Here is a 25809-nt window from a genome sequence, read left to right on the forward strand (position 1 = left end):
CCACCAACTTCCAGGACACTGACTTTTGTCTCTAGACACTGTAAAATGGCTCAAAGTAACATATCCAAGATACCGCATTAGAAGGCCCTTCTAGAAGTAATTTTCAGAAACTCCGATTGCCCAGTATGTCTCCAGCAGTTTATCTTTTCATTACAAGGGCGCCTGAAAAATAGCCCATCTGTTTTCTGGGGGCCATTAGTTCTGTTTCCTGAGCTTTGTTATCACACTCATCCATACACACTCGGTAGCCATTTGAGTGTACAGTATTTAAAGCTGCTGCTTCTTCCTCTCCTTACTCCGCCCTTCCTGAATAGGTAATACCCACTAATTACCAGTCCAGTCAGTTGAGTCATTCTGCTACATTACCATATCCTAAAGCTTATATCATTTTTTTCCTCATTTGTGAAACACTGCAAACCGCCTTATTTTAGAGGACTATTACAAGTAAGAATGAAGAACTAGAAACCCGTACGTGCTCCCTGATAATTCGGTATGAGATATTTACAACACTGAATTTCAGATTGCATCACTGTTGTTACCTCTACCTCTTCCTCTCCATGCGTGATAGGAGTGGGATACCCAAGGGAGATGTCTTCACCCTCCACTTCTCTGCCGCCACTCAAGCCAGCTCCACCTCCCAGATCAAACCTGGACACAGAGGAGGTTCAGAGTGGGTGTTCGGGTTAGCGTAAACCCCACGTTACTAAAACATCCAGCAGGTGAGCTGCCCCAGTAGGGCTGGACTCAGCGGCTCAAAACAACCTTCCCCACGATGGAGATCTCCATGCCAGAAATCCAAGATGTGGCGTGAAGTACAGCCCTTTCCAGCGTCTGTCTGCATTTGTTCAGGGGATTGGAAGAAACGCTAAGGTCTTATAAATAACTTCACAGGGTTCCTGTAGTGTCCCGTACTCGGTAATTCAATCTGTTCTCCTTCCTGTGGTTATCCCTGGCAGCAGATGCTGGCTGGGTCTCCGTAACCTTCCCAGGCTCAGAGCTGCAGCTTGCATTTCGGCGCTTGCACCGCCGTGCTCGGCAGTGGCTGACCCACAGGGCTTCCAAAATCAGTCTTTTGGAAACCTCCAAGCTGTACACCCAGCTTCCTGAGAGGGCAAACACTCAGCCCCAGAAAAGCCTTGTCTTACCGTCTCCTCAGCAAATCACAGCTACGGAGAAGGGCTCCACAAACCTTGTCAAAATCCTGTTTATTTGGCGTCCCTTCGCCGCAGCAGGAGGGGCAATGCCCTCGGCTCTCTTCCTCCGAACACGCACGCTGCGGCGCCCTGCCACGCAGCCTTCTGAGCAAACCCGGCGCAGCATCGCAGCCAGGTCAGCAGAGGAACCACCCCGGGTTGGTTCTGTCACCCTGCAGTGGCTGCCCTTTGGCTTTTTGCTCTTTCTGCCCTTGGCAGCGTGCAAGGCCCCGTCCCCTCTTCCTACCCACCACCTTACTCCTTCCCACCTGCTCTCGCCTCCTGGCACAGCGGCCCTGTCCCCCTCCCCTGCGTGCATGGCACAGCCGCGCTGCTACCCGCTTCTGTGTGCTCTCACCTCCCCTCAGACCCCGGCATTAAACCACATTAAACTGGGGTGGGCTCCCTCGGCTGCAGCTGCCACCCCACACGGGCCGTGCCGGCCCCACACGGGCCCAACTGCGCTGCCGCCACCGCACATCCCGGGCCACGCAGCCCCGCTCGCTTCTCGCTTCTCCTGCCCCTTCTCCCAGGTCTCCAGCAGGACCAGCCCTCTGCTAGCAAGTTCGTCCAGCTCCATCGAGCAAGGAACTCGCTCAGCCCACTTGTGACCGTCAGCGGCAGGGGTGGGCTGCACTGCGCCCAGTACAGCTGCTTGCCCTGAACTGGCCTTACTGGAGCACCCAGCTGAGGCAGGTGCCATAAAACACAGGCCAGCCCGGCCCGTGGCAGATCAGGAGTAACCAGCAAAGTCCATCAGTTTCCCCCAGGAAAAGAACAACACCAGGTCCGCCAGATGAGCTCAGCTTGCAGGGCGCCTTCAAGGGGCATGAAACATGGGTACCCTGACCCACACGGCTCTGCCGAACCCCCCGGCGCGCAGAGCTTCTGGGAAAGGTGGCTTGGGCAAAAGGAGGTTTTCGCAGCTAATTCTGGATTCTGACTGTGAGAGTCCCAAGGCCTGACCTTCAGAGGAGCTGAACACCTGTAGTTCCCTCAACCTCACCGAAGACTTGGGGGATTTAGCATCTCTTAATGAAAAAACAGCTCTCCGTTGATTCATATCATAAGATCTGTCTCCCAGAACACCAGCCCCACACGAGGCAGCAGGAGGCAACGCTCTGGAGTTCAGAAAAGGGGCTGTGGGACTGGACCCACGCCGTGCCCGTGACGTACTGTACACAGCACTGCCGATCCCTCCCAGCAGCCAGTACGCAGGGATGTGAAATCTCTCTCAGCTCGTCGTGTTGGGATATTTAGGATTTGATCAAGCACCCAGCTTTGAAGCTGAATTCTTCCTTCCTTGATTAGCACATTGCAGCACAAAACTTCCTTGACATCCACCTACCTCTGATTAGCACAGACAGAGCTGGAGAGAAAGGAGAAGCTGCTGGTCACCAGTTCCCAGGCTTTAATTAGCTGTGTTATTCCCAAGAGATTATTGCAACAGCCAGGCTCTGTTGCTGGCTGCTGCAGCCAAGAACCAATTATATCAAAGTGCCACCTCTTTTTAACAGCAGGTAAGGATGTGTTGGGCACATTTAACGTGCAGCCTTAATAAGTTGCTCATTCACAAGCTTTCCCTGTTTAGAAGAATCCCAGCGTCTTCTTGTTCAGCAACTTGATTTTTTAAACCTGTGCAGCCTCCTGCTCAAAAGGATGTAATTGCTGGGGAGTGTCTTTTATCGGCAGAGGCTCTGGGCAGTCCGCTTGGCTGCCAGGGCACAGTAAATTGTCAGGCTCTCGGCTGCTGTGGCATTCAGCCAGAGTCATTGCAGCCTACCCTGACAAAGCAAAGTCCTTTATAGATTAAAGGTCCCAAACCAACGGAAAGCTAAAATAAACCACATTTTTCTGATTCTGCATGTTTGGTGGTAATCCCCCCAGTTGCAAACCACACCATCTGCAGCTACAACTCCAGCCTGGAATCCCCGGACCTGCCTATTTCTCGTCTGCCAGTTCTTGTGAAGAGCATTTACAAAGCCAGTATTCCCTGAGCGGCCGCAGCAGAAACAGGTTTGCCTTTCCTAGCCCGACAGAGACCGATGCTCTGGTCCTGGCTCCCAGTGCAGCCTGCACCACATCTGCCAGCTCCCTGCAGTGACTGGGTGGGCGCTGGTCTCCGGGTGCACAAGTGTGGGTCCCCCGCAGCTGCTGACCAAGACCCCGACCCTCCACCAGCCACAGTAAATGGGACTTGAAGCTCCCAGGCACTGGTCGTGCCCCTTCATCTGGGATAAACACACATTGTTGGGTGGGTTTTTCCGTTCCATTTCTAGCTTTGGCACGTGAGATGCAGCCGGTCCAGAGCGCAGCGGTGCAGGAGGTGCTGAGCACCCTCCCTGCAGACTGACACATCGGTGAACTGGGATGTCAGGAGGAGGGATGGTATTATCTAGTCTAGGCAGTAGCTCTGGAATAGCTTCCTAAATGTATTCCTGCATCGGTGCTGGCGAGTGCCAAGTGATAAAACAGGTCCCTGGGGAGGCAGCGGGGGGTGGGCTCTGCTTGCCTAATTGCATTTGAGCACAGCTTCTCACAAGCGCATCTATCTTCCTTTATCTCAGTGAAGACAGACACATTTCCATGTGCTCATTTGCCTGTGGCACTCCATCATAGGGCACTTTTCCACCTGAGGAAGGAAGAATTCAGTATTTGGAAACTTTGGAAAAGAAGGAGGCTGGAAGCTGATTTACTGCCTACGGCTACAGCCCTGACCTGCCCTTGAAGCTGCAGCTCTCTCTGTGCCGCATTGTACTTTTGTGTCCCTGCTCCAAGCTCAAATACAGCTGAGGCCACGGTACTTGCAGCCAGCAGCGAGTTTACTGAGCCAAGATGGGACTGATGGCTTCCGATACGATTTTGCAGTGTTATTGAAAAGGTGTACAAAGTACGGCCACCCCAGCCCCTGGTCTCACAGCTCATTCGCTATGTTGTCTTTTTAAAAGGCAAACAGAGCAAACTGAGTGAATCACGAAGGGATTATCCATATCCACCCGAACAGTATTAGTATTTCTGGAATCTTATACTTAGCATGGACCAGCCTTCATCCCTGTGCACTCTGCAGCCCTCAGCCCCTTCCTCTGATGGCTCAGAGTTCTTCAGTGTTTGGACGAGCCCTCCAGCAGGCACAGCCTGAGTTTAGTATTTAAGGACCGAGACAACCACTTTTGGAAATTCCAGTCCCTAAGATCTTAAGATGTGGAGCTCTTAGCTGAAAATCTGGATTTCAAAATTACAGCTACCCCTCCTGGGCTTTACATATTTACCCCACATTCAGACCAACCCAAAAACACCTGCAGGAATGTCCAGCCAGCCCACCATGGAGTGCCCATGGCTTGTGCTCCAAACCCAACACAGGAGTGAAAACAAAGACCACAAAAACACTCAAGGGAAAAGCAGGAGCAGATCATAAAAGCAGGCTACAGAATGCGAATAAAAAACAGCTGTACGACCCAGCAAACAACATCATCCTTTCCCTACTGCCACCCAGCACAGGCTGGAGCTCACGGCGCTCTGCTTTCCGAAAGCCCTGCCTCCACTCGCCCTCCCTGCACAAAGAGGGAGAATGACAAATCCACCTACCATGACTTGAGCAAGGACAAGTGAGCAAGAGAAACAAAACAGAACAAAACAAAACCATGACAGTGATCAGCAGTTGATCCCACGGCCAGTGTGCACATGGGCTTGTTTCTGCCCCGGCGGCTGCTCGGAGGCCTGCGGGCGCTGCCGCTGCTGCTGCACTGCGCTGCTGCCAGCCTCGATGCCCACCTTAGCATTTGGCCATTTGAGTGCTGCTTTCCCTCTGACTGCACAGAGGGATGAGCTGCTTTTCAAAGCGGCTGGGGTTCTCTGCTGCACCACAGGTGCTCCTCACAACACACCACCACGCCTCACACCACAGAATCGTTCCAGCCTGGTGGCATTGCCAACTTTCCGGGAAGGGCAAAAGCACGAGAAGGACCTCGCCATGCAAATCTCAGCAGCCCCTTCCGCGCCTCGCAGCCTGGGGAGATGCTGTCAGTCAGGAAGAGTAGCCCAGGGAACACAAAGGTAACGTGAGCATCCCTTGTGTGACTTCCTTAACCCCAGGTAAGGCTTCAGGCAGGTGACCGCTTCCACCCTCACCCTGTGCTCCTCACCACATAATGCTTAACAATAATGAGCATGTGACAGTGTCTGAATTTACTACAACATCTCTCTGTTGCTGATCTCTACCCAGTTTCCTTAAGAAACCTGCCCACTGGTCTCATCCTAAAAGAAATCTCGTTTCTTTGTCCCAATCTCTCACACTTTAGCTGGCAAGCCATGACAAAACCCTCCTGCACCAGGAGCTGCACAGAGCAGCTGCTCAGTGCACTTTTGCCCTCATTAAGTATCACCCTTTTGATGCTTCAGGGCAGCAGCAAACACCATTACTGAGCGGCATTGTGTAGGACTGGCTTCATCACTGAAGGTTGGGTTACTTTTATACTTTTGTCACCGAACTACTGGAGTGAAGATTAATCAATGGAGTAATTGCAGAACTCTGAAATCTGTCTGGCTAACCTCTCTTGTGGGCTTCGCAGTCACGCAGCAAATCCAGCAGACTCCCACAGTGAGACGCTACCAACACAATGTCACAAAGGAAAAGCCATTAGCGAGCAATTACATTTCAGCAGGATTTCCCCTCTCCACCACAGCCTAATGAGGATAACCAATTCAAGGGGAACTGCTGCAAGGATGAATGAATAATGAGAGAAAGAGGATGGGAGTTCCTGTAATCTGGACAGAATAAGAAACAACTCCATGAAGGAAAAGAAAAACACGTATGTTGGAGCTCTGCTCCAAGCAACAGACAGATGTGGACGTTCACTCACAGTTACAGGAGGCACCAGCTGGTTTCAGAAGCATCACAGAGGCCCAGGGCCAAGACCACAGTCGCTACAAACACTGTACATGCACATGATCACATCACTCCAGAAGTTAATTCAGTTTTGGGGAAAGACTTCTGACTATCGACAACAGGTCCCTGCAACAAAACACCCTACTTACAAAAGGGTTAGTACCTCTGTACCACCCAATAGTTCCTGACACACTGTGCACCATAAAAAAAATTAATGCTACCTTGAAATAAGAACTTCCTAGAAGTCGAGTTCACCTGAGCAGATTATTTTTTGTTTAACCTAGGAACGCAACGAAAATGAGGATATCTTTTCTTTACAGTAATAAAAATGCAAGCGGGGAAAAAAAAATCTAGATAAATGCTACCTTCTATTTAATGGCAGAGTGCAATTCTACAGATTCTGAGGTTTGAGGAAGTATTTGCCGACGTGGCCCTTGGGCCACAGTGGCAGAGATGGAGAGCTCCGGCGCAGGAGCCAGCGGGTACAGCACAACGTGCTCCCGCTCCTGCAGGCACCATGGCCAGGTAACGAGCTCAGCGCAGGGCATTTCTTCCCTAAATGAGAAATACCCGGTTCCACTTACCTGCAACGGACAGCCTTGGCTGAACCCGTTAGCACAGGAGCAAAAAGCAGCCAAAGAAAAGATCAGCAGGCAGCACGCGGGTAGCCCACGGCAAAGCCCTTGTCCTGTGTCCCAGCTTGGTGCCTCGCTGCGACAGCAAGGACCTCGTCTGCTCACACGAGCTGTGCTGTGCCCAGCAGAGCTGGGGGAGCCCTGAGCTCACCCCCAGCTCTGCAGCTCGCTGGACACTCACCGACTGCGCTGGAATCGCGTCTGCAAGGGGCACAAACCTCCCATGACACCCACCTTCCTCCTTTACCAGGACCTAGTGCTTCTCACTCGCAGCCACAGAACAGAGCCATCAAGGCTTCTTTGATTCTGTCTCTACAATGTACGCATAATCTTTTCTTGCTATTTACACAAGAAAAAGTTTTTTCCTATTGCTTGTGAGAAGCATCCAGCTGGTTGAGCATCACTTGGTATCTTTTGGCTGCTGTGGTGAAAGGTAAGGTTGGATAGAGGCTTGTCCACATGATAGACTTCCAGTAGTGGACTAGTAACCTCAGTTTAATCTTCCTTTAATTCAGAGGGGTGGGCAGGGGGGATTAACTTTTGGGCTTTTGGGTCAAGGACTAATAAACCAAGAAAAGTTAAGACATCAAAGCATTATTCAACATTATTTCCCTTTAAAAGAGCACTGGAAAAAAATCAAGGCTTTATTTGAATAAATGTTACACAACATTCTTTATCATTTACTTCTCAGCAAACCTTAAAGGGTGAATCATATTTTCCTCATTCAAGTCTACAAAATGAAAGAGGCATAGTGACCATTCAATATACAGACAAGAAGGTAGCACGGAGCAAAGCTTAAATATTAAGCAACTAAAGCAAAAAAGTGAAAAGCAATACATTACTGTAATTCTCTATCACTAGAATATCCCTGACAATTTCATTTCAAAATGAAAATCTGGTTTCAAACAAAATGGCTGCAATACTTTCTGTGAAAACAAACGCAAATACAGTTAGCTACCTTGTCTATTTTTATGCTATTTGCTTATATACCCATATTCTCCAATGCAGAGACCTGCATCTCTCTTTAAGTGTATTATTTTATATTTCAGCTGCTGTGCACAAGTGCTCACAATGGTGAGGAAATAAGAGCACTGGTTAAGATGTCACACAGGCAGGCACTACTGGCTTCTACTTACAACATCAATCAGTTTTCAATCCAATGTGCAATAACCCTGCTATTACAGTCCTGGGCCTTTTTCCTGAGCAGAAACTGGTTTGTGCCATGTTGTTTGGTGGTTTCTATTTTGTTTGGGTTTTTTGTTTTTTGTTTTTTTTTTTTTGTGTAGGTAAAAATGTAATTTATTAGGCCAAGACCCTCATTTATTGTCAATAGAACCGGGGTTTGGTCTCCAGAGGTGAAAGGCTAGCACATACACGCCATCAAATCGCCTCCCCTTTCCTCAGCTCGGATGTCTAATTTTTCTAAGTTGTAGTCACGTCTCAGGCCACGAACAGGACCAGACTGCTGATCCTCTTTGACTGGTGAAAAGGAAAAGCACTGTAGAACAAACATTAATCTCAAATCTAAAAAAAAAAAAAAAAAAAAAAAAAAGCTTTAGTTTATTATGAAAATGGTACAATTTGAACCTACTGTCCAGCATTATACAGCTAGTTTTTAAGAAGTAGGCAGTAAGTATTTAACTTCTGGCTTTGTAAATAGAGAATTTACTTCTGAAAAATAGAAACTGAACCAGCACGAAGTGTGAACTGCCTCAGTATGTATCACGATACCCCTATCCTGGGTGGGGATGCCTGTCCCAGCCTCTCACTTCGCCCCTCTCCGATTGTTTAGCAAGCATAAACCTGTTGCCAATATGAAAGCCAAACGATAGAGCTGTCCTGACTTCAAATTCTACGTGATTACTTCAGGCTCCATACACGAAGGCTGTGAAACTGTCTTTGTGCTGATACAGATGCCTCTCAGAAAGGTATCTCTGTTTTTAAATTATCTAGACAAAGACACTGTAATTTCTCCAATTGAATCAGGATATTAGTAAGGAGGAAAGCGTTTACTACAAGTCTTTTCACTTCTATAGAACGACAAAAATTGACTTTTAGTAGATGATGTGCACAGTTTCATTTCTTCAAAACAAATATTTATTTTCCCAGGTTATATAATAAATGCCCTGCTAAAAAGTTTGTAAGAAATGATACTGCTGAGAAAATGTGCACACAATGTCAAATAATTAGTGACAAATAAATTAATATTTAATAAGTCAATATTTCAGCAGCGTGTCCAGCATTCACAAGCTCCACTGAAATAAGTCTTACCAAACGGCTTTGGGGGAGGGGAATAAAATGGATAAAACCCACTGGGTTTGTTTCTTTTAATTTACAGCTATTCAGAGAAGTCAATGCAACTCAGATGAACAACCATCAGAAACACTAATAAAACCTTTGTTCTACTAGTTACCTATCTGAAAAATATTTATGTCAAAAGGAAAAATTAACCCATGATTTGAAATAGAAATGCCATTCCATTTCATCACTCTCCATTCATGACTGCCATCTTGATATAGTATTATAAGCAAAATGCTGCTCTCTGCGTTGTAGCCCTTCTTAACGTTATTCCACAATCCTCAATTCCCTAAGTGTTACAATAGCATAAATAAAATGCAACCATATTCACACAGAAGGAGCTTTCCCATAATACAGAGATACATGGAATTTGTGGTCACTGTCCTTTCCATCATCTCTACGGGAAATATTGGTCTCATATAGCAGGACTGTTCATATTTTACAATACAATTGATTTTGGACATGCTTTTGATCACAGATCACAGCTCTGCTAACACCTGCACTAAATACTAACTAAGCCTCATAGAATGGAAAATTGCAATGCTAAAGTTAAGAATTAAAATAAAAGTTCAAAAGTTACAGTCAACTTCCCAGGCAATTGGCTCCATCACTGGCACCTATCAAAACATACAAACGTGACTGTCACATTACAAAAAACCCAGTTATTTGCAGTGATTCTTCATACTAATAATTCAAGTGGTTCCTTGCATGTAAGTGTCTTATAGTCTTTAATAATTTCATGCGTCATTTATTGCAAAAAAGTTTTATAAAATATTTCCTAACATCTTTTTAAATTTTAAAGAAAATGTACATTAGGTACAGGTGCCCTAACAGGGTGAGAGGGGAAGCTTTAACATATTTACCCCCTTTCCCCTTCAAAAAATGTTTACTACTTGGTGAAGATTTCAGAGGAAAAATAGGACAATTCAGTCTCAGATTTCTTTCAGTCCTGATGAGCTGGTGCTCTTCGTGGCAGTGTAGTGAGGTTCCATAAAAACAGCAGTTGACTAGTGTCTCTGAGCTGAAAAGGGGAGAGAAAGGGAAAATGGTTAAATGTCTTCCAGTATATATTGCAAAAATAGGTAAGCAAAATCTGAGGTGGTCAGAAAAGTTACCGGTTCACCTGCTTCGTGCATTGTGTGCAGAAGACAAAAAAAAAAAAATAAATTTACATTATCACAAGACATACACAAGTGAACAAACTCCTCAGTTGACTGGAATTTTAAGAGGAGCTACCATAGCAATCTATGTTATATCTCACCCCATTTCAGCATCCAGAGAGATTTTCCTTTTTTAAAGATGTTTAAAGATAGCTAACGAAAGAGGGAGATTAATATACAATGTCTGTACAATGATGTGTATGGTTCACAACGCAAAGCTAAACCTGACCTTGTAACACCTTTCCAAATGCAAGACCAACATGTGCATGGCAGCACTGAAGTATAAACCTGCTAATTGTGTTTCTTTTCCGTTATTGCTTATATTTTCCCATTTGCTCCACAGAACTGGGAAGAAATGATGATAAAGCAGATAGAAGCAGTCCAAGTAATAACTGCTGCACGAGACCACCACTTACGGCATGAGTAACCACTTAGAGTAGTGCAGAGCCCGCACTGTCTGCACTGACCTGCCTCTTGTGTTGCATGGAGAAAACACTGCTCTAGAATAATCTAAGTTGGAGGCCTCTGGAGATCATCTGCTCCAACAACGCTCAGAAGAACAAAAAAAGGTTCCAACAGGCCAGTCTTGTTGATTCCTTTTACCGTTCTGTTGAGTTTTTGACTGCTAGGATTATCCGAGAGGTACACATACATGTTCCAGTACTGACAACAGCATTGTGAAAAACACAACGGAATTTTAGGAAAGACTCATACCATGGACAGGAACATCCTGAAGTTCTTTCTAAACAGACAACTCTTCTGAATAATATAAAAAAAAAATATAAAACAATTGAGAAGTAAGAGAGAGGCGTCTGTGAAACAGTCCTGCCACAAGAGGAGGCAGGGAAGACAAAGGGGGCAACTACGGAGTTTCTCAATTGCTCTGTTGCTCACAACATAAAACACAGAGAAATAATTCATTTCATATCCTATACAATGCAGTAGAATTAAAATAGGAATGAAATTTTCGGAAAGTGGAAACAGAAGCAATGAGTGCTAATTACGAAATTTAACAGATCCAGGCACAGATGCACTGAGCTGCTTTACGCTGACAGCAGGCTAGTTATATCCAACAGGTCCTCATTCGGGCATAATACTGAAAACTGATACCTAATTAAACCTGTTTTAGCTATGGTCCACTCCAAGATGCACGAGATAAACCTGCAGAGCCTCTACAAAGAGAAGGATGTGGACAAAGTTCCACTGTACTCAGTAGTACTTACTGTTGGTGCCGGTAACTGAACACCACAGTATTCCAGGCTGCAAAACAACCAACACTGGGTATTAAAGCATACCACCAGTAAGAAATTCTCCAAAATAAAATTAATATTAAATTAGTATCATGTATCCATTAAGTCTTGTAAAGAGAAGCTTTTCTATTATGTCAGAGAACCAGACCCAGAAATGTCAACAAGTCGGCTAACAGTTCAGCCCGGGTGTTCCAGCACCCACACTTCCAAACTCAAGCCTCAGTGAGACTACTGCTAGCCAGCAGGCTGCTGCGATCTGCAAAGGAATAAATGAGACAAGAATTTGGTTGTTATCTGAGCGTGCACGCAGCTACTACTTGGTCTAAGGAGATGGCCAGTTCACTTCAACCTTTAACCGGTGCTCCCTCCTCTGATGGCAGGCAGTTTTACTTTTCACTCCCCATCTACCAACTTGGCAATCGATGCAGTTGTAGTGATTTTCAGAATCAACACTTGGCAAAGTCTGTTAGTAACATACCTGACACCCGTGTTCCTGCCCAAGCCGGTTCCTACAGCTCTCTTTTACCCTCTGATTCTTGCTGTTGAGAGACTCCAGGACACCCTTAGTGAGCACCAGGATCTTCGCTTCTCCCACTGACATTTACACGTCATCAGCAGTGACTCCAGAAACATTATTAGTTTCATCCTCTATTATAGTCCAGTCTTCTGTTTTACCAGCAGAAAATCTCAAGTTTATAAAAACTAAAACCAACGGATATTGAATATCTAATCCCAGACCTAATATAGCACTAGGTCAAACTTCTTAATGTTAATAAAGTAAAAATTGTGACTTCTTCATGCAAATAAAGCTCCTTTGACAACAACTGTATGTTCTCCTCACTGCCCTATTTCCTCTCCATGTCAAAAAAAAAATGATACAAGAGGTGTGCATACACCCATGGCTGATCTAAGTAGTAAATACATGTTTGGGATAGATTTCCCAATAATAATCAGTATGTGCTTGGCTTTAAACATGTACTTCAAGTTTCCTTACTGACTTTGGCACACACTAAAAGTTAAGCATGCTTGTTAAGTGTCACTCCCTCAGATCACAGCTTTGCAAAGGGAAAAAAAAAAAAGGGGGGAAAAAGAACAAAGGAAACAAACTTTATTTTCCTGGAAAAGTGGCTCCCTAACTCTGGTCCATATGTCATCTGTGAGTTTCTCATTGAAATCTTCCTGCTCACGTTTTCAGGTTTTTGTTGTTTTAGGTACTAAACTTCTTTTCAAAGATTAAAATGTTACTAAATTCCTTCCTGATTTTACTTTTACGCATCAGCAAAGGCAGAAAGCTGTGCCTACAGTCACAGCAGCAGATGAACTGCCCACATAGTACATCCTACTAAGATATGATCCACATAGCAAAAATGTTTGGGGATTGCTGGTTTAAGGAGACAAAAATTTTTATTTTTTTAATATTTTTTTTTACCTTTACATTATACCTGTCAAGTTATTTAATCCGATCATGACATGCAAACTTCAAGAAGGAAGCCTAAAGAGAAACTTAGTGTCGATCTTTCCAATAAAATACATATAGATCCTGACATCAGGTTAGGTCAGGGAAAAAAGCTGTATCTTAAGTGTTCAAATAGAAGAGGGAAATAAAATAACAGGTAGCTCATTACTATTGTCCTTAACCTGCTTTGCATATGATTAATTGATAGCATAGCACATCCTTCACTTAAGGCAGGGTTTCAACAGAATTCCTGTAAAATGCTGCCTTTTGTTGAGACTTATGCTAGAAAAAAAGCCAGTTAACAGGAGTAAAGAATTGACAGTGGTTTAAAAAAGAAAACAATTAACCTCCTTGCCTGCCTGAATTCTTACTGGGTATACTACTCTTGCTTTCCAGAAAACAGTACACCATGAAAAGATGCTAAAAACTCACAGAAAAATCAAGTATCAACTTTTTTGAGCTTAAACTGGACTTTACCAGCAGAGTTTAAGGGAAATTACACATCATGTAGCAAACAGCACAACAGGGTATTTGCAGTACCTGTGCAAACACTGTACTGCTCACTGAAGAACTTGGTGCTTAAAGCCAAAGTGATATTATGAAATTTTGCTGGACCAAGTAACTACCAAGAACAAGTGGAAACTGAAGCGATGGATTAAAGTTAATGGTGTCCATGACCTTTCTGTATTTTAGAGTTTTAAAAAAAAAAAAAAGCAAGCTTAGGGCACTATCTATTCCATATAGCTAGCATTTTACATCTGTTGTGCTATGCAGCCTGTAATAAACCAGATTTTTTCGTATACTGAGAAATGCAAAGTGTGACGAGGCAGACAACATGCCATTGCAGCAACACAACGCGTAGCCAAACCCAGTTAATCGTTACTTTCTTCCACGTCTTAGACTTGCTTGCTTTCTAAAATGTGAAAACCATCAGCTAATCCTCCCCTTTTCAGAACATGACCCAGATGAGATACCAATTCTTCCCTCCAGGTGAAAACCACACAGATGAGACTGTGCCTTCTTTTGGCTATTGATCTTCACACAAAACTGCGTGTGTACACTGCATTCGTTACGGTCAAACTACCAAGAACTTCTATTATAGCAATTACATTTACTTAAAAGAGAAGCAGATGACTCACAGTTGTGGAATATATCGGAGTTTCTTTGTATTTTGCTTCTCATTCTTTATTACAAGTACTAGAAAAACTGTTCCCACTTGGTTGCTCACACAGCCTTTAAACTGAAATACAAAGCTGCCTTGCCAGTGGCATCATAATCTTTGTTGAAGTGATTATAGAATGGAAGAAAACTGAGACAACAGAAGGTGAAAGAGCAAATGGACCAGTTGCTTTCATGGGTGTTATGATCTGAAGGCAACCCCCCTGTTATTTTATTAATTTCCAGAGTGTTTCTAACTACTACAGAATCTCACTGTTCCTATACATACTAACATGCACTTGTTACCTGCATGTTTGGCAAAATTAATGAATATGGGAACCTTTGCACTGTCACAGTGAAGTTGACTTCAGAGGGCTGCTTGGGCTACATTGCCATAAGGGATGAAAACTGATTAGGGGATGTCTAATCTGCTCAGTTAAAATATAATTGGGGTTACATTCTTTTATTTGGATCCATAGCAGAGTTTTGCTTAGAAAAGGTTTAGGGCAGAAGTATACAAGATTAGGCTCCTCAGATATAGTGACTAAAAAATAAAGCCACGCACATGCCCTCACATATCTTACTCTCCTTGTACTGTGGAGGAACCTCTCTTACCCCGCGGATTTCCCTGTGAGAACGACACGGAGCAGGGACTGGCCACCCAGAGAACAAACGGTACAAAGAGCTGAGTTGTCACAAAAGATGAAGCGTCCCTGCGTCCTCACGGACTGCGCTTCTACACTTGCAAGCCACCCATGTCAGCCCAGTATTCATGTCCTTGAAATCCTCAGCCCTTGTGAATGCAGCAAATCATGTGTTCTAATCATTCAGTGAGTTCATTCACTTCATCGTGTAATCCACAATTTGAAGGCGAGTGATAGCAAAGCCTAATCTGAGGGTACGGCTCTCCCGTGGCGTGCAGTGCGCTCACAGCGTTCTGGACTCTGTTTTGAAACAGTTTCAACTGTTGGAGACTATGGAGTCATCATAAAAATTACCACCAGTGATCAACTTAAGTATGCGCGTTAGGACAAGCACTGATGGGGCTCACGGCTTTCACCACTGATGTCGTGAACATCTGCTCTACTCAACGGTGTTTTACACAGACACTTTCCTGGGAGTCATCACTGTAGTGTGGATTCTGATTTTTCTCATGTGAAAATTGTCACGATCCTGTGCATTCACTAATGTCCAAAGAGAAGCACTGCCTTTGAAAGTATTTGGATTTCTCTGCAAAGGAAAAGCAGAAAGACAACAGGCAGCCATCAAGAGGAAGAAAAGGCAGCCCAGAAGGACAAGGAAAGTAAAAACAGCAGCATCTCTCATCACATACTGTGAAGAAGATACATAGCTCCTAAAGTAGAGAGCTCAAATTTAATAACATTTACAGTAGCATATATACAACTTCTTCAGGGGACTAATAATTTGTCTATATGCAAAACTACGCAACAGAAGAAACCGCACATGTTATTTTACTGCTCCGGACTGACATTTTAAGTAGTTAAGAAGAGTTAAAATAGACTTCTCTTTCAGATAATGAATTACTAAAAAGCAAGCAGAACTGTTGCACTCCTCTACAGCCCAAGCCAATCTTCAACAACAGGGCCTCAACTACAAGCAAAACCAAGAGCAGTAACACATTCTTCAGTTTACATGCCTAATTCCCTGGAATATATAACACAGTATCAAGAATTTCTAAAACCTGGCTAAAAGCAGCTTTTTCATATAAACGTATCAGAAGAGATTAGGTCCCTAAATCCTTCAATACTTGAAAAATCTCAAGCGAATACCCCACCCCCCAAAAAAAAAAAAATAAAATTGCTAAATATGATATTCCAAGCAAGAAGACATTCAATGCTCAAAACGTTCAGCTGTGATTTTTAACAGCAACTTGTAGACAGAAAAAAACCCATATTTGTATTTGTTTTGGGGTGGGTTTTTTTGTTTGGTTGGTTATTTTCCCTAGCAAAAATACAGAAAAACAGGTTTGGTTTTTTTCTTTTCTTGGGAGCAAAGGAAGAGGAGGGAGCTATTTTTAGTACCAAGCCTTCTCTCTCTTGTTGAAGGGCTCAGGAATGAGGATTGATTTGGGAGCTTTCACACACTCCCAATGCCTTTCATGATGTCCAAGTTAAATGAGCATCATGAAACCAGTAAGAGTAACCTGATAATAATTTCCTTCTCCTATTGCTCAGGCTTCAGCCACTTGTTATTACAACCTCTAGCAAACACATTTCTCAGTAATTCTACCAAAACAAAAAAAGCTTGTGTCAATCAAAATTTCTGCCTACAAAACAAACACTACAGATGGCCGAAAACACAACTTTGTTGTCAGTCACTTTCCAACTGAGGTGCCACACATGTCACCAACTGGACAGCAAAAATAACTAGATCATTCCTAGTACTAGCAAACGTAAGGACATGTTCCTTACCACATACATCTGTGTTCCTATATGAAGCACCAACTGATTTTAGGGCTGATTTTAGCAGTGACGTCTTAGAAAAGCTGAGACAATATGCCCCTTGCCAAAATCAGTAAAGATTACTTCAGTTTTAGATGACTACAGAACCAGACTACATGACACAGTCCACGGTTACTTACGAAATGTCATTCATACAGACACCTGTGTCTCCACTGAGGCATTTAATCAGGCCATACAGAACAACTTGAGAATCTAACTCTAACTAAACTGCTTTGAAAAACCCGTATTTATGGGCTGAGCTCCTTTTCACCAGAGCTACTAAGTACCAAAACTGGCACCACATATTTTAAAATTCTGAAACACTGCAAAAAGTACAGTTAAATAGTGTTTCCTAAAGCCAAATGAAACCCCTGAATTTTCCTAAATAAAAAATTAAGCAAAATTAGCATTTAGGTAAATAATTGCTTGTGATTATATCCGTTTACTTTACTGGCAAAGCAAGCGCCCTCTCCCCCTTTATGCACCTGTTAAAACCAAGCAAGGCCAATCCTGACACCAGAATTTTGTTTCTGTTACAGAATCTTTTAGAGCTGGTAAGAAGCTAGTGAACACAGCTTGCCTTCCACAGATTCACAGCACATGGCTGGCACCTCTAAGAATATTTATTATTCATATGGCATATATGACACCAAAACCATTAGTAAGCAAACACGAAAACAGACCTAGATTATTTTTAAAAAAACAAACCACAACACTCTAATTTAAAGGACATTATATAAATGATGCCATCCAAAGATGATTTTGCACAGAAGAGGCCCATGGCAGGAGATGCAGTGCAGTTTTACTACAGGTAGAAGCTAAGACTCTGTTGTTAGAAGGCCGTACTTGCGTTGTACCAAGTGCGAGTCCTGCATGACTGTGAACAGGATGCATAAGGCAGAATCTTTCATTATATGCATATTTTTACAGACCCTGTTCTTCCAAAATCAGAATGCTTAATAACACAATCACAGAAAACAGAGCTGTGACAAGGTCAAGGTAGATCACCTATTTTATCCCGTACCCAAATGCAGGATGAATTTAACCCGTTCCTGACAGAGATTAGCCTAATTATTGTTTTTAAAAACCTGTAATTATAAAAACTATGCAGCTCTCCAAACACTCCGGGTTTCACTGTAACTGGAATAAATACTCTAGTGGCTAATCTTAACTCCCTGTCTTATAATTTTAAATATTGTTTCCTGCCCTAGTTGCAACTAAACAGAAGCACGTTTCCCCTTTGCCTCCGCACCTATCCTGCAGGTATTTACACACCTCAGATAACCTCAGTTCAGTTCCAATAGTCTTTTCTTCCTTCGCTGGACTGAGGAATAAAACCACTGGCATAGAAACTGCATTACAGTTGTTCAAAATACACATGGTCTGGATTTTGAAAGTAACTTCTCAAACACGGAGCCCAAATAAATCCCACAGATCCATTTGCCTTCACGCACTGAATGAGCAAAGGCCAAACGTAAACTTGCAACAGGGGATCCCGATTTGCTCCCTGTGCCAAATTACACCTGCAGCCTGTGTTGTCAGCATTATCCCCTCTGACCATAGGTAGGAAGGTAGAGAGGATCAAAGACTACACATCTCCATCGGCACAAGCACCGGAAAGTTTTAGCCCTGCCCGTACAGGAACTATCTGGGAAGGTTACGCAGGCGTGCAGGGCCATCTCCTTACTTCCATTTTTCTCCTTACTGGATGTGCAAGGTGGCTCAGGTCTTCTAAGTTATAAAAGTGCTGGTCTTAATGATATTAATTTTCCAAGCTGCTGCTTATCCTACGTCATGCCTAGCACATTGATTGCTTTTTCTTGGGGAAAAAAAAATGGAGCCATGGATCTGAGTTCCATCACCATGGGTACCTGGCACTAAGCTTGCCAGCGCTGCCCCAGGGAGAGTTATCCCCACTGCCCAATGTGGTAGCAACAACAAAGCCAGGCAGGGAAAAAGCACGACAGCAAGACAGTTGCCAAATCACTGTCTCCTTAGCCATGCCTGGGAACTGCTATTTGGCCTTCTGTTCACAGAAGCACAGTTGTGCCAAGAGTTTAATTTAAGGAAAAAATAAAGAACTTTATGGATTGATATGCACACCCCAGGTATTACAGAAGACAGGCTGAAACGCATGAGTGAATCATAGGAAACTACAAGCTGCTGTTAGGACCTAACAATTAAAAACCAATAAGCGGACATATTTTGAACTTAGGGAAGAATTACCGCCGTTTGAAAAGAGTTTTGTAAAACCTCATCTAAATTACCATAAACAGTTTTTGCCACCGATGTCAGGGAAAGAGGAGTTCTAACTAGAACAGGTGCACTGAAATGCCAGTAAGATGAGCAGGGAATAGAAAAGCCATCTTACAAGGGGATCCTATTTTATCTAGTTAATAATCTCCACACACTATAAATACACTAACAGGGTAACACCATAGGAGGGAACTATTTACACTAAAATACAAAGTTGTCACAAACAACAGCAGCCGAGGTATTTTAAACGTGGAATAGGAACTTGCCATCATAATTGTTAAGGACTTGTATCAAAACAGAGGTTCTTCCTATTACAGATTAAGAGTAATTCGAAGCTGCTTACAATCACATGTCACAAGCTTGAATCTAATGAATCTTTAGACAGCCTGACAGATACTACAAGAAGTTTTCAGTGCTACAGGCCTTTAGCTGTCCTGATGTTAAGCGTGAATGATCTCTGACCACTACAGCCGTGTCAGAAGAAGCTTTAAGGAAATTAGTTATGCAGAACTTTTGATACTTCATTTTATTTATAGGGACAATTTCACTGTATTATTGCAAGTATAGCCTGTCTACATCCCCAAAAGGTATGCTGCTATATCCTACCCTAAAAAAACAAGACACGCTTTACGTAAACACAGTTTAAACTGACAAAATCCTGTGGCAAGTCACTATTTCCACAAGTGTGAAGTAGATTCTAGATGAAGTTCAGTTAACTGGGAGAATGATACTTTTCACCAAAATTCTCCTACAAGCTCTCTAAGACTGGAGAGCACCGCTCCTTTCTGCTGAACCTGCAAAGCAACGTATCATTCTCAAACAGCATAGCTGTCCCTCCAGCATCCTATCTGGCTTGACACACCAAGTTCCTCTCTTTTCCTTCATGTTCCCTATGACCTTTCTATTTATACCCTTAAAAAGTAAACTGAAAATAAGAACGGAAAGCACCTCAGCCTTTAACCACTATAAACTCTGTACTGTAAAATCACTTTCAAGTTTGTTCTTAAATAGTATATATATACTTTTACCAAAAGGCTTATGCGCAAAATACTGCCATCTTACTGCCCCTTTAATCATAAGCTTACTCGACTTAACTTCCAGTTCCAGTCTTTATCTACAAGTTAGTGTAGTGATCCCACTGCATGGACTGAATTTGCTTACTCCAGTAGGCATTTATTAGAACACAATTATAAAGAAAGCAGAGATTAACTGAAATAGCCTTTCACTGAATGTTAGCCGCCTCCTCTCCAGAATTCTTCAGCCAAGAAGGCAGCTCTAGTTTTTCACTGTACTTTGCAGAACATGCATGAGGATAAATGATAATGCTACTAGGGACTAAGATTTCTTTTCCAAAATTCATGTTCTTATTCTACTCTGACAACTTTAGCAAAAGCTTATAGAAGACATGAATGGAAATCAGTTTCAGGACTTAAGAGAGTTGACTGGAAACAAACCTAAGGCTAGCAATGCAAGAAGCAACTCTTACCCCTTCCTCACTTCCACTGATATACTATTTCTTAAACCGAATCACAATTAGAAACTACTTTAGAAAAAAGATTTTAAAACATGCTGGAAAAAATAAGTCTTCTCAGCCTTGCACAGTCAACCTAAATTATCCCCACTAAACACGCCCCTCCGGGTGAGGTAGCTGTTGGTTATGTAGGTTTCAAACTAAAGATAGCACTGTATGAGAAAATACCATATAATCAGAGATGATTATCTCATTTAAGTGTTGACATAAAATTACAACTCTGATTAGAAAAATAACAAATATTTGTTCAGTTTCCTGTAGAACTCCATTTCAGAGACATATAAGCATTTTACAAGTATTTACGTCTAACTTCACTCATGAAGTGATCATACCTTCAAACACTCCTGTTTTTTCCTTATAAAGGAAATAAATCTTCCTAAGTTTTGGAATAACTACTCTCTCCCAAAACATTTTACCTGAAGCTAAAGATCTTCAAAGGAGAAGTAGGCTTGTACTAGAAACTCATCGCTACCTGTCACATTTTCCCCCTAGATTGAAAGAACATACATATTCAACAACTACACCGAGGAATTTCATTAATTCAAAAAGACATCATTTGCAATTTACTAAGCAGACAGAAAACTAAGTCACTCCTACTGATGTTTGTCTTCACGACACAGGCTACTTGCAACAGTTGCACAGCTTAATTACACAGATGCACTATCCTGGCACCATACAGACATGCTCCTGTCACGAGTTATTTAATAGCCATTTAAACTGTCAAGCTAACTCAGAGATGGTAGATGTGCACCCAGCTACAAGAGCAGTAGTCCACACTCACAGTGTAGGCATTGCTGGGAGCAGACAGGCACGTAAGTGTGGGTTATGTTGCAGTTTCTAGCTAAAACAGCACTAAGCTCTGTCTGCCTTCAAAGCTAACCGACATGCAGCATCCATACTGCCACGAACAGGGTTACTTACTGTAGCAAGACTTTACACAAGCCCAATATTTTCTCCACTGTAAACTGTTAATCTAGAGTGATAGCTATTTCAGAGTGAAAGGAAAATCATGCATGAGTACGAATAGGATATTTTCAACCTAATTGTTGTTAAAAAAAGAAAAAAAAAAAAAAAGAGTAATTTCTTTCGAGACCTGTTAAGTCTGAAAGGATAATGCACATTCACTATACAACTTAGGAAAGACTTCTTAAATGCCTGATCAATTACAAATCAAAACTAAGACTCTTTAAATGCATTTCATAAACAGCTCTTTTGAACATAAAACAATATAAGGAAACCCCTCTTGTTGCTCTCCCATCTTATCAGTGAACACCTGAGCAAGCTTTGACTATGTATGCTTTAGTACTATCCTAACTTAATAGTACAAAGCTTCCAGGTCTTTTAAAGAAAAATTAACAATGAAAATATTGATTTCACCGCTACTTGGCTCAGAACAACTAACTTGTAACCAGTTCGCTTGAGCTCCTAAATCTCAAGGAACTAGCGCAGACATCTAAACCACGTTGTATGTGCTCTTTGACATCAAAAAGCAGCCTGCTTTAATAACAAAGTACGGCTTATTTACTTAATTAGAGCAACTGTTTCTGTTTGCAGGAAAGAATACAGAGAAGTGAAACAGGATTTTTTTTCCAATTTTTTTTTCCACATTATAAAATTTATTGTGTGTTTATCACATTCAAAAAGCATTGACCAGTGGGGTTTTTCTTTTTGTAACTTAGAATGCCAAGGTAAAGCTGATATATTTGGAAGCTTAGTTAGCACCTAACAGAGACTACCATAAACTTGAGGAAAATTTGAATGGCCATGTATTTAACACTCTATAGACTTCCAATAATTCTGTGGGCACAAGAGTAATTTAAAAAGGTAAAAAGAAACTGAATGCTTCAGAAAGACCAGACAGTATCATGAATATATGAAATTTAACCTTAAATTAAAAAGATTTTAAGGGTTTGATGATTAAATCCTTACCCCATTTTCATGTCTGTTTAAAATCTGATTTCAGTCTAAACTTAGATTTTTACAGATGTCATGATTGCCTATATGGGCAATTATGGAAAAAACAGAATGAAAACTGCTTTGGGATGAGCACTGACAGATTCTTCACAAGACATTGCAAGGCTGAAACAGGAGTGGGTTGGAGAAGAGACAGTAATTCACATGGTCAGATTAGGACCAAAACTAGGAGGGGAAAAAAAAAAAAAAAAAAAAGTCAGTTGCATGAAAATGCCCCAACGCTGAGCAAAAGACATGCAAGAAAAGCTGAGGTAGCAGTGGAGAGTGGGTCTGATCAGGTTTTGATAGCTGGAGAAGACTGAAAACATTTCCCCACTGTATAAGTGACATTATCCACAGTCTTTACTCAAATCTATGGAACAAAATCTAATTAACGGAGAAATTTGATAAACTTTACAGAAAGCCCTCTACAGAGCTAGTTTTGAAACAAAAAGGACAGATAATTGCTTAATCTCAAAATTAAGACTGAAGTATACCAATAGTACTTTACATCAAGCAGTTATCTTTAAGAATATGTGAAAAAGGACAATTTACTTTTTAAAAGGGTGTCCTCTAAATAAGTCATACATATGAAGTACTCTAACATCCTGGATTTTTTTCAAAGCTTTTTGAGAAACACACACAAATAATTCAGATTTAGTCAATTTTATTTACAGTTTGTTTTTTTACATTTCAGAGCATTACACAATTACATATTCTCATTTTCTGACCTGCAAACAGATACCTTAAACGGAAATATTAAAAAAATGAAGTTAGATACATCCAAAATGCAACAATTACACATCTGACAATTCACAAAGTGTAATTTACTAGGACGTATCCTAAGAATTTAGGAACAACCAGTCAGGAGAAAATCTGACCAATTTCAGCAATCAATTATTTACACATTCAAAACAAAGCCTCTCTTAAACTAAACCTCCAGGCAAATGGCCTGAAAGATTTCTTCAGGAAGAAAGACCAGAAGTTATGATTCACACCTATGCAGCATTAACAGCCCTTGATCCCAAACACTGAGCGACTTCTCAGCTTTGTCTTAGAGCTACAGGCATCCCTCTCCGCTTCAGACCCTGAAGTGTTATATTTGTGCCCCCATGTGCATAGAAAGGTTGAGTGTTTAAGTGGTCACTACGATAAAACCCCATTTAATCTGGTCTTTCAGTTACGTGAATTCTTCTTCCTTAAAAACTTGAGCAAGCCTCCTAATGCTGTTTAAACTGGCCTGTGTGGACTGGAGCGTGCCTCCCTCAGATGTTTAAGCATGCTTTGAACCAATTTGCACTGGCCAGACTAAATACATCAGAGACTATAATAATCTTTAAAGACCATTTAGACAAGGCTTACATTTCTACACTTCCCTGATGGGCCACCTAATTAAAAAAAAAAAAAAAAAGTCACAGCTACTACTTTCATTCCTTGTGTTAACCCTTTGCCACACAGCAACTAGTTATATACTGGGTAGAAACTACTAAAAAAATTCCCTGCAAATAAGCTGCCTTTCAGCTCAGGCTATGGCTCCTATGCATTGGGTGTTTGAGGAGGTTTTTTTTCTTTAAAAAAAATTCTCACTTGAAAAATACTCAAGTTCTCACTTTAGGCTAATTTTGATTGCATGTTCAATTTGCTTAACTGTCAAGAAACCGCTACAAATGGAACAACTTTAGTATAAAAAGAGCAGTCAACCGAGTGCAACTTCTGACTTGACAAGTCCTTCATGGTAGTTTTCTAACTAGGCTATGAATTTTGTGGAGCCTCCAGGTTTCTTGCCTACCTTACTTTCCATGTTCACGTTTCAAACTGTGTCAGCAGGGCCCGAACTTCGGGAGTCAGCTGCTTAGCAGCCTTAGCTGCCTCTGTGACGGCCTTGCGGTAAAGACCCTTTCTCTTCTTATTAAAGCGCAACTGGAAGCTTTCTAAAAAGGGGGATAGTTGTGCAAGAGCAAGAAAAGATGTTGTTGTGGAGCCAAACCATGAGATACGAGCCTCCTGTCGAACTAAAAGGCCATTATCTTTCCGGCTCACAGTTATGGTAAGAATACGGGCTGGCCACCAAGGGAAGCCATAAATCTTGGCCCAAACAATGTCCCCTACACATACGGTCCTGCCATCTGGTGTGACACATTTAGAGACGTTTTTGGAAAAGACTTCCGTTTTCAAGGAATTACTGAGCTTTTTCTCTTCCTTTGAAGAGGAGGAGGAGGAGGAGGAGGAGGAGGAAGGTGCATGCATGCTGCCTGGAGGAAAATCAAAGCTTTCAGTAGAGCTACACTCAGAGTTGGTAGATTTCAAATCATCTGTGCTATCACTACTACAAACTGATGCACTGGAAGAGTCAGATTTCTTTTGATTAAGGGTCATGTAAACCGTTATATTGCTTTTGCTGCCTCTCTTGCCCAATGTCTGGTGTTCATCCTGATCAACAGTTACATGCACTTCACTTGTGTCCTGAACCTCACTGCTGGCCTCTTCAGGGCCTTCTGAGGGGCTCTGATTTTCTGAAGGGGCCTCACCTGCTGAGCGGGTGGAGGAGCAGCGAGACTGGGGCTTAGATGCCATCTTGCCACTCCGTATTTTCTCAAGTCCTGTCTTGAGAGAAGAGTCATTTTCTTCATTCCGATACCTTTGTGGCTTTAAACGCAATCGGGGTGGAAGGGAACCTGAGCTGGTGTTCTGAAGACGCCGTGTGAAGTGGACCTTTGAATGTGCATTTTTGGAAGAGGAGGTTGCACTCTGCTTCTTTTGTGCCTTTTCTTTGGCCATTTTCAAGACTTCCCGAGCTTTTGCATGATCCATGTTTTTGCTCTGGAGAACTTTTTTTGTATTTAACTGCGCTTTTGAAGTATTTGCTTGTGCGGAAACTTTAACTACTCTGCTTCTGCTGTGGGCAATATTTGAAACCTTGACCACAGCATTCCTTTTCTGGCTTTCAGTTTGGCTTTTTCCATCCACTTTATGGTCAGTCTTAAGTTTTTTATTCACAGTAGTCACACTCTCATTTCTTCGTTTTTTATTATCCTCATATTTTGAAGAGTCACTTGCATTGCCACCTTTTTTAATTTCCTTTTTTTCTGCAACAACACTGTTTTTGCACTTGTCACATAAGACCTGCCGGGGCCGTAGTTTGATAGCATTCATGATAGAAGTGGGTTCCTCCCTGTACATTTTACGCTTGGGCCGCTTAATTTTCCGGGGCGGAGGCTGAGGTATTGACTGGTTATACGTGTCCCTGATAAACAAAGGAGGAGGGTATGGTGCTCCCTCATGAAAGAGAGGAGGTGGTTTAGAAGTCCATAGGCTTTTAGCTATGCTAGGTTCTGATGGCTGCGCAAGAGAAGAGTCATCAGGGACTGCAGCATTAGATTCACACTTCACCTGTGCCTCATCTTGGAATGGTTTACTTTGGAGCTGCATGGCTTCAGGTTTATCCTTATATTCCCTTTTAGGAAATATGGTCACAGGGATTCCATGGGGTCCAAACCTTAAAGAGAAAAAAAAAAAAGTTACAGGTTTTGAGGGATCTTTTGCTGCATTTATTTAAAAGCATTTGAAAACCT

At 42.4% G+C, this 25809-nt stretch overlaps 1 protein-coding gene across 4 annotated transcripts in view; it reads right to left on the reverse strand.

The window, feature by feature from the left end:
- Positions 1 to 564: 564 nt before the first annotated feature.
- The window catches only part of PWWP2A (PWWP domain containing 2A), a 38597-nt gene continuing 13352 nt past the window's right edge, over positions 565 to 25809 (reverse strand). Inside the window, exons 2-3 of one of the 4 annotated variants that reach the window (XM_040604070.1) lie at positions 24766 to 25733; positions 565 to 648 (exon numbers count right to left, since the gene is read on the reverse strand). In XM_040604070.1, coding sequence (XP_040460004.1) covers positions 620 to 648; positions 24766 to 25733 — 997 coding nt within the window. In that variant the 3' untranslated portion in view covers positions 565 to 619. Of the gene's footprint in view, positions 649 to 7342; positions 10033 to 22887; positions 25734 to 25809 lie in introns of those variants that run through there. The other 3 variants (XM_040604072.1, XM_040604069.1, XM_040604068.1) reach the window with 3 other exon arrangements.

The sequence above is a fragment of the Falco naumanni genome, chromosome 8, assembly GCF_017639655.2.
Source record: "Falco naumanni isolate bFalNau1 chromosome 8, bFalNau1.pat, whole genome shotgun sequence".
NCBI classification, from domain to species: domain Eukaryota; kingdom Metazoa; phylum Chordata; class Aves; order Falconiformes; family Falconidae; genus Falco; species Falco naumanni.